The following is a 14,404-nucleotide window of genomic DNA, read 5'->3' as shown; positions in this document are numbered from 1 at the left end:
CCTGCCAATGCAGGGGACACGGGTTCGAGCCCTGGTCCGGGAAGATCCCACATGCCGCAGAACAACTAAGCCCGTGTGCCACAACTTCTGAGCCTGCGCTCTAGAGCCCGCAAGCCACAACTACTGAAGCCCGTGCGCCTAGAACTCGTGCCCTGCAGCAAGAGAAGCCACTGCAATGAGAAGCCTGCGCACCACAATGAAGAGTAGCCCCCGCTCGCCTCAACTAGAGAAAGCGTTCGTGCAGCAGCGAAGACCCAACGCAGCCAAAAATAAATAAATTTTTTTAAAAAAGTCATTTAAGAGGTAGAGGACCCCAGGAAGGATTGCAGACTGTGACAGGAGAACATACGAAAGGTGCTGACCTGAGTCACTCTGGAAACGAGCGGGGTCTGTAGGCCTGAAGGCAAGGGACGTGCACACAGCACTGGGCTCTAGTGGTGAAGTTGTTTCCCATGGGGCATGGGTTAACAACCGTGTCCCTGCTGTACACGTGCGCTGGGATTGAACAGGAAAGTACACGGATGGTGGGGGCCGGGAGTCTCACCCCGGAGGAGTGGGAGGTTACAGGCGACCAAGGGGAGAATGACCCGTGGATAACAGATGCTGGTTGGAGACGTCAGTGAGAACTCACGTTCGTTTGACGCGGAGACAGGCGGTTACACACAGGAATATTTGTAACATGCGTGTGTATGCAAGGTTGGCACGCACGTATCATGTTGCTCTGTCAGCCGAGAGGGCCCAGAGGCAAGGAGCACACGGGCCCCCAAGTCTTGGTTCCTGAGAGCATTCGTTCTCCAGTAGAGGAACCAGGCTCCCTGGACAAATGGCCAGTTGCAGGCCTGGGACGGGGAAGCCCCAGGATGGGCCTGGAGCGTCTTCTAGCACCAGGAAGTAGGGAGGTGCTCAGAAACAACAGTACAAACCTCCACAAAGATGGGGTGTGTCAAAGCAGTACAGGAGCCAGATGAAAGCTCCTTGCGGCCAAAGCTGGAACGATTTGAGCAACAAAATCAATCAAGTATTGAATTATAACCCAGCGTGTAACGTAGGTACCCACAAATCTGGGCTGATGTAAGAAATGACCGAACACACTAGTGCATCGGGGAGCAGAGGCAAACCTCCTGCACAGAAGGTTTCCCATCAGGTCGCGGAGCTGCTCCCTGCCAGCTGTGCAGGGGGGCCTCCCTCCCGAAGGCGAGGCGTGGAGGGGACCCGACAGACACACCTCTGCCAGGGGCTCAGGGTCAGCACCGACGATCAGAATCGTGTCGATGGCGTGTACCCTTGGTATGAGGTGAAGATGGTCCTTAACGTCTGTGATCTCACTTCCAAAAATCCTATAGCCCTGATCTAATCATAAACAGCCCTGATCTAATAAAAAAAGACAGCCTTCATTAAGGGGCATTCCACAAAATACGTGGCCAGTGTTCCTCAAAACTGTCCAGGTCATCAAAACAGGGCCAGTCTGAGAACCTGTCACAGGCCAGAGGAGCCTAAGGAGACCTGAGGACTGTCATGTGGGGCCCCGGATGGGGTCCTGGAATAGGAAAAGGACTTTGGGTAGAAAGTAAAGAAATCTGAAAAAAAAAAAAACTGTGGACTTCAGTTACTGTATCAGTGTTGGTTCACTGACTGTGACAGCTGTCCCACGCTCACGGAGTGTGGGAAATTCTGTACTATCTTTGTAACTTTTCTGTTCTAAAATTAAAAGATTGTTTTAAAGTGTAATTTATTTGCTTTCCTCTAAAAGTCCTTCTGGGCAACAGATTTTCCCACATCATCTCTTTGGGGCGGGAGGATATCTAGCGGCCCTTTCACCAGACCCTGGAAGGGTGGCCGTCGCCCCCAGGGCAGCCTCGCCTGCACCCCACCCCGCCGCTGAGTGCCAGGGACAGGGCTTTGCGTCCTCAGACCTGCTCCTGGGGACAGCGGCCTCGGGTGTCCCGTGAGAAGTGCGTCCGTGCACAGCAGCTTCATGTGCAGTCACCCAGGCCTGCGAACGCGAGCCTGTGAACCCTTGTGGCATGACAGTCCCCCATGGGCGGGGTGAGCTGGGCCCACCTTGCTCCTCCGTCGTGGGCAGGGGTGCCGTGTGCGTCTGTGTGGCTTTCACTCTGTCTCCTGGTGGGTTCCTGCTGGGACTGGATACGGTGGCCCCACGGGACGAAAGAGCTACCAGCAGGGCCCCAGCCTTGTTGGAGCGGGAAGCCGTTTGATCCTAATAATACCTTTCCTTCTTAGGGCTTTAGTGAGCTCTGGATCGTCCTGTATGGAACTTTAGGGGGTTTTTGTTTGTGTGTTTTTAACGTGCCACACGTCTTAGTGGCGTGGCTCTTGACGGTACACATGACCCAGCCCAGTGGCAGGGCCTTCTCCCCGGGGTGGTGCTGCCTCTGGGGCCAGGGCGGCAGTGCTGGGCCGCCAGCCTCCCTGCGGCCGAGCCTCGGCTCTGCCCCAGCCCGGGGTCGGGGCCGTCCCCATGGTGGGCGCCCGGGGGTCCCTCCCACCTCCCGCCAGGGAGGAGCCGACCCGGAGCTTGGCGCTTCTGCACACTGAGGGCTGTTTGTTCTTTATTTGCAGAGGTATTGTGGCCAGTATTTTGGTTTTCTTATGTTTTGGAGTCACACAAGCTAAAGACGGGCCATTTTCCAGACCTCATCCAGGTAACTTGCCATTTCTTTCTCCGTGTGTGCCCGCGTAGCTGTGCTGTTCTGAGGGTCGCTCTGTGTCTGTGCTGCTGCGTGTGAGTGTCCCGTCCCCCCTCGGGCCCCTCCTGGCTGGCCGGCTTCACTGCCACCTCGAAGCCCCTCCTCTTTGGGCGCTGGCCCCCGGGGACCCGCCCCCGCCCCCGCTCCTCCCCCATCCCTGCCCTCTTTGTGCTAGTCAGGGGGGTCTTCCTGCAGGCGGAGGCGTCCGGGGCCCTGCAGTGCGCTTGGCGTGGCCTCGAGCTGGTGGTTGTGCCTCGCCGCTGTTGGGGGGCTCACAGGGCGCCATCCGCAGCCCCCCCCCCCCCCGGAGTCATGGGGCCTTCTGGCAACCCCTGGGACGTCCCCTCACAGCTGGAGGGGCCCCAGCCTGTCCGGACTCCAGCCTCCCCTAGGGGCCGGCTCCAGGGCAGGGGTGGTCAGTTTTCCTGAAGGGTCTCAGTTTAGTAACGAGTTTCTGTCTCAGTAAGGGTGTGTATTTATCGTAGAAAATTTGGAAAATACAAAAAGTATTTTTAAATAAAAATAAAAACCACTCACGAAAATAACCACCGTTAAGTTTTAATGCGTGTGTATACGTGTATACGTGCACAGCTGTAAAAACAAGAAGTTGGCATCATACTGTATGTGTGGTTTTGTATCATGCAGTATTCACCTCAGGCTTAACATATGCATATGCTTGTTAATTTTTCATTTGAGAACTGGATTTTTGATGGCTCCTTGTTTAGTCATCATTTGAATGTACTACAGTTTACTCAACCAGTCCTGTATGATTGTATACTTGGGGGTTTCCAATTTCGTGGCAATAAACCAGGCTGTAGTGAATTTCCACTTGTACACCTTTGTGTACCTGTCTGATTATCCATGGGACCAAAGGTCCAGGGGAGGTAGCAGGGCATGAGCATTTGGGGCTCCTGATGGGTGCTACCCAGTTGCCCCCTAGAAGGGGCGTATCTGCCCAGGGGCCAGCGACCCGGGGGTTGTGAGCGAGGCCCCCTGGGGCTCTGCCCCCTCAATGCCTGGTGGGGACGTTGGTGCTGGGTGAAGCCCGTGTGGTCCCCGCCCCCGGGGCAGCGTGAGCTTCCTGAGCCGCAGGGCACGGCCCCCACTGGGGGTTGGGGAGGGGCTGCAGGACCTTCTCCACCGTCTCCACTGGTGTGGGCCTGTCCAGTCTTGCCTCAGAAGGGTGTGGACTCTTAACCAGAGCAACGGAAAAGTGAGCTGAAGTGTCGGAATCACAGTGAGAAACCAGGTGTGTTCAGTGCTCGTCAGGCAGACTTGGAAGGGAGAACAGGAGCTGCCAGAAACTCCCCAGAGGCTGTCGGTGGGTGAGGGCGCAGCCAAGTTCTCGGGCGCACCCGGCACTGGACGGGGCCCTGCCCGCGTCATCCCGGGGCTTCAGCTTCAGGAAAGCTCCCTCTGCGGCTCTGCGCGGTGTGAGCGTTAGGCCGGCTCCCCCGCTGCAGAGGGCGGTGCCCTGGTTTCTGAGTTGATGTGCTGAGCGCGGCTCTGCCTTTCCTTAGTTTACCTGCTGTGCGCACACCCTGTTTCCCTGCCAGTCTTGGCTTAGTTCACGTGGGGACCTGCCCAGGAGCACCGTCCAGACGGCTTGTTCACCTGGTAGTTGGCAGCAAGTCCTCAGCCTCTCAAATCAGGTTACGTGTGCACGCTGGCAGGAACGGACTCCACAGAGGAGGCGCCCTGGGGTCTCCGCGTGCCTCCCGCCCTCCTCTGGGCCTGGCTCAGGCAGCCACTCGGGGAGCAGACAGCCGACCTGTGTGGGGCATTGCTTTATTTGGAAACGAGTTGGCTGCAGCTCCGACTGGGGCTGCCACTAAAGAGGCCCCCTTGCCTTCGTGCGTGGCTCCCTGCAGAAGCTGGAGTAGACGAGGACGTTGCAGGTGCTGCTGAGCTGCCCGGAGCTGATGCTCAGGAAGGAGCTCCGAGCGTGGGTCTGGGAGCGGGGCAGCCTGTAATCAGGAGCCTCTGGGGTGGCTCGCGGAGAGCCGGAGCCGGGCTGGGGTGTGGGGACCCGGGCCGTGGGGAGGGACGAGGGCCCGCTGGCCACTGGCGGGGGGCAGGCCTGGGTCCTGGTGGGCGCTACGGGGTGCTCGTGGTAGGGAGTCTGAGCTGGCTGCCTGTCTGAGCCGAGTGGGGGCGGCCGGGGGAGGGACAGTGCAGCCTTCATGGGAGGAGGCAGCCGTCCCGGCAGCCGGGCAGCTACACTCGGCCGCCCCAAGTCCCTGCTCCACAGCCCTCGACCTGCCGCTGCAGCCTCGAACCAGGGAGAGTTTTCCAGGTTTCTCCTATCTTCAAGGGCACGAAGAATAAGTCTGTCACCTCAGCTGTTTACGTCCGTTGTCTCAGAACACGTTAGCCCACCTGCCCAAGAATTCACCACGTTTGTATTTCCTGCCCGTGCGAGGTTGGATTCTCGTCAGTCTCCGGGGCGGTTTTCCCCCGGCGAGTGGGCTAGGCCCCAGCCCTGAGGGTGCCGGGCGGCCCCAGAGCCGGGCGTCTGCACACTTCTCACGCTCTTCCGGCACAACAGGCCCCGCACCCCTCCCTCTCACCTGCCCGGCTGCCTGTACCCTGGGTCCCCACCGAAGCGGGGGCGGGAGGGTGCGTGGCGCTGTCACAGATGACCTGGAATAGCTGTGGAATAGCCGTGGCCAAACCTTGTGTCTCCAGTTTGTGAGCACGGCTTATTTTTTTAATTCAAGGTGAATTAGCTTTTAAAAGTAGGCTGGTGGTTTTTTTTTTCTTTACAGACAGAAGCATAGGGGAAGCAGATATCTTATTATTTGTTTATTTTATTATTTTATTATTTATTTATTTGTTTTTTAGCTGCGTTGGGTCTTCATTGCTGCGCACGGGCTTTCTCTAGTTGCGGCGAGCGGGGGCTACTCTTCATTGCGGCGCGCGGGCTTCTCGTTGCAGAGCACGGGCTCTAGGCACGCGGGCTTTAGTAGTTGTGGTCCGCGGGCTTCAGTAGTTGCAGCACGTGGGCTCAGTATTTGTGGTGCGTGGGCTCTGGGGCGGGCAGGCTTCGGTAGTTGTGGCTCACGGGCTCTAGAGCGCAGGCTCAGTAGTTGTGGCGCACGGGCTTAGTTGCTCCGCGGCATGTGGGATCTTTCCGGACCAGGGATTGAACGCATGTCCCCTGCGTTGACAGGCAGATTCTTTACCACTGCGCCACCAGGGAAGTCCCCTTAGGCATTTATTAAACAGGATTCTGAAGATTCTTGGAAGATAGACATTACCGTTGGCTTTTAGGACAGTTCTAGACCTTCCCCTTCCTGTCATCTCATCCCCCAGGGACTTGAGAGTATGGATAGCAGATGGTGAGAGAGAGGAGTCCCGGCCAGTGAAAGGGGTTCGGAGGGACACGTTCATTCTTTTTTCCAGCTTTATTGAGATAGGATTGACACGACATGTATCAAATCATCACACAGTACACCTTAAGCTTATGTTACATGAGCTTAAGGTGTACTGTGTGATGATTTGATACATGTGTATTGCGTACTCCAGTATGGTTAGTTAATCCCTCTGTCATCTCATGCAATCTCAACTTTTTTTTTTTTTTTTATGGTGAGAACATTTAAGATCAACTCTCTCAGCAACTTTAAAGTATATAATATAGAACCGCCACATGTAGTCACCGGAGGGGCAAAAGTGCTGACTGAAACTTAAGACAGTTTCCTGAAACAAATCGTCGTCCCAGGAATTCAGAGATGGTTTAATGTTGGGAAATGTGTTAATTTCATTCATCACATTATCACTAAAGAAAAAAATTGATCCTCGTAAATGCAAAAGAATAAAGTTTTGAACTCATTCATGATAGAAACACAGCATACTGGAATTAAAAGGTTCTCTTACTGTGACGAAAGGTGTCCACCAAAACCCTGCAAACTTACTTAATGACGAAGGTTAGAAGCATCCCTAGGAAACACAAGACAAGGATGTTTGCTGTCACTGCTCGTATCTGGTGGTTTGCGGGCCTTCTGTGCTGCGGGAAAGATTAGGGACGGGAACGGAAGAGAAGGAGGAAGAACAGTCAGAGGGAAACTGTGCCCAGCCCTGAGTTAGATCTTGCTTCTGAAGTCTCTACCAGGGACCTGAGGGCCCCGAGCAGAGGCCGCGCGTGCGGGAGCTGTGTGGGGCGGGGCCGCGGGCCGCAGGGCGGCGCCCCCTGATGCCTCTGTGTTCTCCGTGTCTGTACAGCCTACTGGAGGTTTTGGCTCTGCGTCAGTGTGGTCTACGAGCTGGTTCTCATCTTTATACTCTTCCAGGTAAGCGGGTCTCTTGGTTGGGTGAACTGTGAAAGTGGAGGTGGCACAGAACGCTCTGCACATTGGCCCCCAGGGCTCTGGTAGGAGGCTGGACCCCACCCGAAGGGGGCAGGGGCCGTAGGGGTGGGAAGGCGCCAGCCATCGCCTGCGGCAGAGTCTCCGTTCTCAGCGGGCCTGGACGTCTGGGCGCAGCTGCCGCGTGGCCGGGGGACGATGGGTTCAGACATGGACGCCTGGCGGGCGCTCCAGATCTGAGCAGGGCTGAGCCCTCGCAGGGGGCACACCTGACCCCGCAGCACAGGCGCTCTGAGTGTGGGCAGTGGGCCCAGGGCCAGTCGCCATGGGCCTCGTTTCTGGTTTTGCGGGTGACCAGCTATGGCTTTGTGTGCTTTTCTCCCTTCTGGCACACGTTCTGCAAGGGGGTTGGGTTGGAGGTTGGAAACTTAGCTCCTCAGTAAATCTTGGATCAGGATTTGTTGCCGCTAAAGTCTGTCTGACTAATACTCCTGTTCTGCTGGACTTATCGAGCTCGCCTTTGAGGGTGGTCTCCAGTATTCACAATCTCAAAGCAGTCAGCGATAGCTGAGTGATTTATCATCACGTGGGAAGGTTTGCATTTGGGGTGGGTGTACAGGGCTGGGAGCTGTAACACCTGTTTGTGTTTGTGTGGACACCACAGTTAGGCACAGAGCCCCAGTCCCCCTCGGGTGCCACCTCTGTGACCCTGGCCTCGCAGTGGCCTCGCAGGCACCATCTGTCCCTGCATCCCCGCCATTTGTCTCTTGGAAAGTCTCGTGTGAGTGGAGTTGTGCAGAGCGTGGCCTTCACTGCCTCTGAAACTCACCCAAGCCGTGCGCACCTACAGCCGGTCCTCTTTATCGTGGATGGGGCTCCTGGTGGAGGGACCGCCATCTGTCCAGTCACTGGGGTTGTGTCTGGTTTGGGGCAGACGTGCGTGGAGCTGCTCTGAGCCTCAGGTACAGGCTCTTGTGTGGACCTGAGCTTTCATTTCTTGAGGGTGAACACTCGGGAGGGACTCCTGCGTCATAGGTTATAGGTGTCTTAGTCCCAGGGCAGCTGTGTCCCGCCAGCACCCTCTCTCACCTTGGCAGTACTGGCCATCACCAGGATCTTTTATTTTAGCCAGTGTCTTATGGATTTCACTGCATTGCTAGAGTGGCTGATGATGTTGACCAACTTCTCCTGCCTTCATGAGCCGTGAAACACGCATCCTCCTCGGTGAAGTGTTTATTTTTTGCCCTTTTTAAAAATCGGGTGGTTTGTTTTTGTAGTGTTGAGTTATGACAGCTTTTTATGTAGTCCTGGTTACAAGGTCCTTTGCTGGATGTGCTGGGCCTTCGTTCTTTAACAGTGGCGGTCCTTGTGTCTTTTCTTTTTGTGTTTTTGATGTCATGTCTAAGACTTCTTTGTCCAACACCAATTTATTAAGATTTTCTCCTATACTTTCTTTTAAAACCTACCTGGTTTTATATTTTACACTGAGATTGCTTATTCATGTTGAATTTCTTTTTACATTTTGTTTTGGAATGATTGTAGATTCACAGGAAGTTGTGAACAAATTGTACAGGTAGGTCCTGTGTTCCTTCACCCAGGTCCTCAATATTTTGCACAAATGTAGGACAGTATGTGTACCTGAAACTAACACAATATTGTAAGTCAACTATACTTTAATTTTAAAAAATATATATATATGTATATATAAGACAGGATCAAACCAGGAAATTGATATCAATGCACTCCACAGAGTTTGTCACAGTTCAGTTTTACACGCATGTGTGCACACACACGTGTGTATGTAGAATTCTGTGCAGTTGTTTTGGTTTTATTGCAGTGTATTTAATTAAAAGTATTTTTTAACTACAGTAAAGAACACGTAACATAAAATTTACCGTCTCAGCCACTTCTAGGTGCACAAGGCGGGGCACGAAGCACATGCACATGGTCGTGTTACCTTCCCCACCATCATCCCCGGAACGTTCGGTCTTCCCAAACAGACGCTCTGTCCCCATGAACACTCACTCCCCTCCCCTCCCCCACCCCGGGCCCCACCGTCTACTTCCTGTCTCTATGGATCTGACTCCTCCAGGGACCTCCTGGGAGTGGAATCAGACAGCATTTGTCCTCCTGTGACTGGATTATTTCACTGAGTGTAGTGTCCTCAAGGTTCACCCTGTGTAGCCTGTGTCACAGTTTCCTTCCTTTTTAAGGCTGAGTAGTGTTCCGTTGTGTGTTTAAACCATATTTTGTGCATCCACTCAAATGGACGGACACTCGGGTTGCCTCCACCCTTTGGTGACTGTGAACGTGGGTGTGTGAGTATCTGTTCCAGTCGCTGCTTTCCATTCCTTTGAGGACACGCCTACAAGTGGGATTGCTGAGTAATTCTGTTTAACCTTTAGAGGAGCTGCCAGACTATTCTCCACAGCGGCTGTACTCATTTTACAGTCCCTCCAACAGTGCACAGGCTTCCAATTTCTCCGTATTCTCACCAACACTTGTTATTTTCCTTTTTTTTGGGGGGGCGGGGTGGTGAAGTGGTAAAATATCTCGTGGTTTTTCTTTCTTTTTTTTTTTTTTTTAATAAATTTATTTATTTATTTTTGGCTGCGTTGGGTCTTTGTTGTTGCGAGCCGGCTTTCTCTGGTTGTGGCGAGCGGGGGCTACTCTTCGTTGGCGGTGCGCAGGCTTCTCATTGCGGCGGCTTCTCTTGCTGCGGAGCACGGGCTGTAGGCACGCAGGCTCAGTAGTTGTGACACACGGGCTCAGTAGTTGTGGCTCGCGGGCTCTAGAGCGCAGGCTCAGTAGTTGTGGCGCACGGGCTTAGTTGTTCCGCGGCATGTGGTATCTTCCCGGACCAGGGCTCAAACCCGTGTCCCCTGCGTTGGCAGGCGGATTCTTAACCGCTGCACCACCAGGGAGGTCCTCTCATGTGGTTTTTTTTTTTTTTTTTTTAAAGTTACATTTAGTTGCCTTGGAAATATATTTATTTATTTTATTTTATTTTTGACTGTGTTGGGTCTTCGGTTCGTGCGAGGGCTTTCTCTAGTTGCGGCAAGCGGGGGCCACTCTTCATCGCGGTGCGGGGACCGCTCTTCATCGCGGTGCGCAGGCCTTTCACTATCGCAGCCCCTCCCGTTGCGGGGCACAGGCTCCAGACGCGCAGGCTCAGTAGTTGTGGCTCACGGGCCCAGCTGCTCTGTGGCATGTGGGATCTTCCCAGACCAGGGCTCGAACCCGTGTCCCCTGCATTAGCAGGCAGATTCTCAACCACTGCGCCACCAGGGAAGCCCTCTCTCATGTGGTTTTGATTTGCATTTCCCTGATTGCTAGTGATGCTGAACATCGTTTCATGTGCTTGTTTGTATGTCTTTTTGGGAGACCAGCTTTTGTTCTGATTGATTTTTTTTAATGGTTCATGTTTTGTTTTATTTCTTTAAAATAAACTTTTTATTTTAAGACAGATTTACAGGATTGTGAAGTTAGTGCAGAGAGTTTCTTCACCCAGTTTTTCCTGTTATGAACATCTTACACTAATATGACGCGTTTGTTACAATTAATCATTATTAACTAAAACCCACACTTTCTTTCAGATTTTCCCCTCCTCTGCAGCACAGGACCCTCCCCTTACGTGGGTCTTTCATTTCTCTCAGCAACATTTTGTGGTTTTCGGAGTATATGTTTTGCACTTCCTTTGTTAAATGTATTCCTAAGTATCTCACTCTTTCTGGTGCTGTCCTGAGTGGGACTGTCTTGATGTCGTGTTGGTCTGCTGGTCCCTGGCGTCTGGAAGTGCAGCCCGCTTGCTCTGTCGGTCTGGGCCCTCTGTACCTGCTCATTCGTTCCCACAGCTCTGCTGCTGTTCGGGGGGTTCCTGAGGGTGTCTCTGTGCAGGAATAGGGGGAGTTCACTTCTTCCTTTCCAACCTGAGTGTCTGTCTGTCCGTCCGTCTCTGGCCTCACACTGTCCCCCACTTCTTAGCGGGGAGCCCTCAGCCCTCACCAGATGCCCCTTGTCAATGGAGGAAGTTCCACTCTTCCTAATTTGTTGAGTGTTTTTTTCATGAGAGGGTATTAGATTTTGTTGGTTGGATGCTTTTTCTGCATCAAATGAGATGATCATGTGGTTTTTTCCCTTTATTAACATGATGTTTTGTGTTGATTCATTTTCTCATTTTGAACCAGCTTAGCATTCCTGGGATAAAGCCCACTTGGTCGTGGTGTATGACCTTTTGTATATACTGCTGGATTCACTTTGCTGGTATTCTGTTGAGGATTGTTGCATCCATATTCATAAGAGACATTCTCTGTAGTTTGCCTGGAATGTCTTTTTCTGATTTTGGTATCAGGGTTGCTGGGGGTTTGTCTGGTGTTTCTGTCGTGATTTGACACATGATTCTGACCGTCGGTGCTGACCCCGACCCCCTGGCAGAGGTGTGTCTGTCGGGTCCCCTCCACGCCTCGCCCTCAGGAGGGAGGCCCCCCTGCGCAGCGGGCAGAGAGCAGCTCCATAATCCGATGGGAAACCTTCTGTGTGGGAGGTTTGTCTCTTCTCCCTGACTCACTAATGTGTCCGGTCATTTCTTAAATCAGTGCAGACTCGTGGGTAGGTATCTACGTTATACTTTGGGTTACAATTCAATACTTGATTCGTTGCTCAAATTGTTCCAGTTGGCTGCTGGGAGCTTTCCCATACCCCACGTACGTGGTGGGTTCTTGGTGTTTTGTTTTGGGTTTCTGAGCACCTCCCTCCTTTCTGGTGCTAGAAGACATTCCAGGCCCATCTTGGGGGTTCCCTGCCCAGCCCTGGAATCTGCCATTTCTCCAGGGAGCCTGGTTCCTTTATTGGAGAACGAATGCTCTTAGGAACCAAGATCTGGGCTCTCTCGGCCAGCAGCGCGGAGCCCTGTGGGTCCTGACTAGTGAGTCGGCAGATTTATAAGTGGCTGGTTCTGGGAGGCCCTCCTGCCCAGGCTGCTGTCCTCTCCCAGAGCCGTGTCACGAGGGGTCAGTCGGCCTCCCTGGCCTTTGCTGGAGTGGGGAGGTTCATGGTCTGGCCCTCTGGGCTTGGGTGACAAGCTCTCAGCTGGGACCGGAGCTGACTTCCTTGGGTCCCATCAGCCCTCAGATGCCCTGAGACGAAGACACAGTGCTGTGTTTCACTTCTCTGAGGGTTGAGTGTCCAGGGATCTGAGCCCCTAATGACCTGGCTCCGGAGCAGAGCCCGTGGGGCCACCCTGACTCAGGAACACAGCGGTGCCGGGTGCTGTCCTGCTGTCTGGCCCTCAGATCCTGTGTTACCAGGGCACACGTGGTGGTGGGGGGGGTTTCAGTTGTTCGTGGTGTCACCTCAGTCATGTGACAAGATGCAGGTCTGAGTGTCATCTGTCCACACACACCACGGACCGCGTCTCGTCGCCCCAGCCTGGAGCCTCTTCCCCGCTGTGCCCTTTCGCTGGTACTCGGGGCAGGAGCGAGGGGACAGGGTCCTCATGACGGGTATCCCAGGGTGCCTTCTGTGGACCACAGGCCCCAGCTGGCGGCCAGCGGGGGCCTGGAGGGAGGAGTGAGGGGGCCCTCTTCTGCCAGGGTGCGCCCCCAAAAGCCTACTTTGTGCCGAAGCTGGAGGCCTGTTTGGCCAACGTTGGCGTCTGGGAGAGGCTGTCCGGGCGCCGCGTGAAGAAGCGTGTCCCACAGCGCTGTTCCTCGGTGTGGGGTCTGGACCCCGAACTGGACGTAGGGAGGAGAGGTGGGGAGACTGGTGATCGGAGCGCCCTCCCACGGGAGGTGCCCCTGCGACGCCACGTGGCGTGGTCCTAGGGTCCCATGGGGGCGTGAGGACGTCCTCGGACTTGGGACAGCCCCGCTCTGCCCGGCCCGAAGTGGGGGCGATGCTGAGACAGTGCTTCCCCTCGCGGTTGGTGGGTGCTGTCTGCGCACCCCAAAGCCCGCCCCACTGACATGCCGCCGCCCTTGCAGACCGTCCAGGACGGCCGCCAGTTTCTGAAGTACGTCGACCCCAGGTTGGGGGTCCCGCTGCCGGAGAGGGACTACGGGGGAAACTGCCTCATCTATGATGCAGACAACAAGACCGACCCCTTCCACAACGTCTGGGTAGGCGCCCGGAGGGGGACGGCCGGCCTCATGACGTGGGGGCCCCTCCCGGCGGGGCCGCACCACCTCCCATGCGTGAAGCTCGGCGCTGCCCCAGGCGTGGATGTTTCTGGGACCCGAGTCACTCTGGACTGGAGGGGGTGAGGGTACCAGGGGCCGTGCCACCCACACGCGGGGATGCCTCTGGCTGCGGCGGGGCCCCTTCCCAGCTCACGACGTAGACCGAGCGCGAGGCCTGCCTCTGTGCCCCACAGGACAAGCTGGACGGCTTCGTGCCCGCACACTTCATCGGCTGGTACCTGAAGGTAGGCACCTCCTCCTTGGGCGGGGCACCTGGTTTCGGCGCCGCCCTGAACTCTGGGCCGTTTTCCAGCCGTGTGGTGGGTTGCGGCCGCGGTGTGGGACAGGCAGGCTGCCGAGCTGGGGGGCCTGACCCGACCTTGCGTGTCCTGGGCGTTGCGGTGGCCGCCGGAGAGCAAAAGGGAGAGACCCACGGGGGGCCCCCGGCCCCCACCCCACCCAGCCCTGGGCACCCTCAGGCCTGGGCACACGCGTCGTCGACATACCTGCAAGTTGCCTCAAAGTCTTTTTTTTTTTTAATAAGTTTGTTTACTTTATTTATTTATTTTTGGCTGCGTTGGGTCTTCATTGCTGCACGCGGGCTTTCTCTAGTTGTGGCGAGCGGGGGCTACTCTTCGTTGCGTGCGCGGGCTTCTCGTTGCGGTGGCTTCTCTTGTTGCAGAGCACGGGCTCTAGGCGCGCGGGCTTCAGTAGTTGTGGCTCGCGGGCTCTAGGGCGCAGGCTCAGTAGCTGTGGCGCACGGGCTTCGTTGCTCCGCGGCATGTGGGATCTTCCCGGACCAGGGCTCGGACCCGTGTCCCCTGCGTTGGCAGGCAGGTTCTCAACCACTGCGCCACCAGGGAAACCCTCAAAGTCTTAACCTGGGGCAGCCCGAGCCACAGCTGCCCTGCCGCCGCGCCTCACCGGAGGGCAGTGGGGCGGGGGTAGGGGGCGGGCTGTCCTCGGGGGATCCCGCGCAGGGGGCTGACGCCCTGGCGGCCCGCAGACCCTGATGATCCGTGACTGGTGGATGTGCACAATCGTGAGCGTGATGTTTGAGTTCCTGGAATACAGCCTGGAGCATCAGCTGCCCAACTTCAGCGAGTGCTGGTGGGACCACGTGAGTGCCGCCCTCTGCGTCCCGGCCGGCCACCACGTGGGGGCAGCGGGCGGCACGGGGTCCCCTCAGCCAGGGCCGTTCGACCTGGGGATCCGT

General features: G+C 55.5%; 1 protein-coding gene across 3 annotated transcripts in view; it reads left to right on the top strand.

Moving 5' to 3' along the window:
- The window catches only part of PTDSS2 (phosphatidylserine synthase 2), a 30,273-nt gene that overhangs the window by 12,313 nt on the left and 3,556 nt on the right, over nt 1-14,404 (top strand). Inside the window, exons 3-7 of one of the 3 annotated variants that reach the window (XM_068534357.1) lie at nt 2,581-2,663; nt 6,930-6,997; nt 12,994-13,128; nt 13,383-13,433; nt 14,195-14,308. In XM_068534357.1, the coding sequence (XP_068390458.1) occupies nt 2,581-2,663; nt 6,930-6,997; nt 12,994-13,128; nt 13,383-13,433; nt 14,195-14,308 (451 nt within the window). Of the gene's footprint in view, nt 1-2,580; nt 2,664-6,929; nt 6,998-12,993; nt 13,129-13,382; nt 13,434-14,194; nt 14,309-14,404 lie in introns of those variants that run through there. The other 2 variants (XM_068534359.1, XM_068534358.1) reach the window with 2 other exon arrangements.

Source organism: Eschrichtius robustus, unplaced genomic scaffold (assembly GCF_028021215.1).
Source record: "Eschrichtius robustus isolate mEscRob2 unplaced genomic scaffold, mEscRob2.pri scaffold_281, whole genome shotgun sequence".
NCBI classification, from domain to species: domain Eukaryota; kingdom Metazoa; phylum Chordata; class Mammalia; order Artiodactyla; family Eschrichtiidae; genus Eschrichtius; species Eschrichtius robustus.
This window is presented reverse-complemented; position numbering and strand designations above follow the sequence as displayed.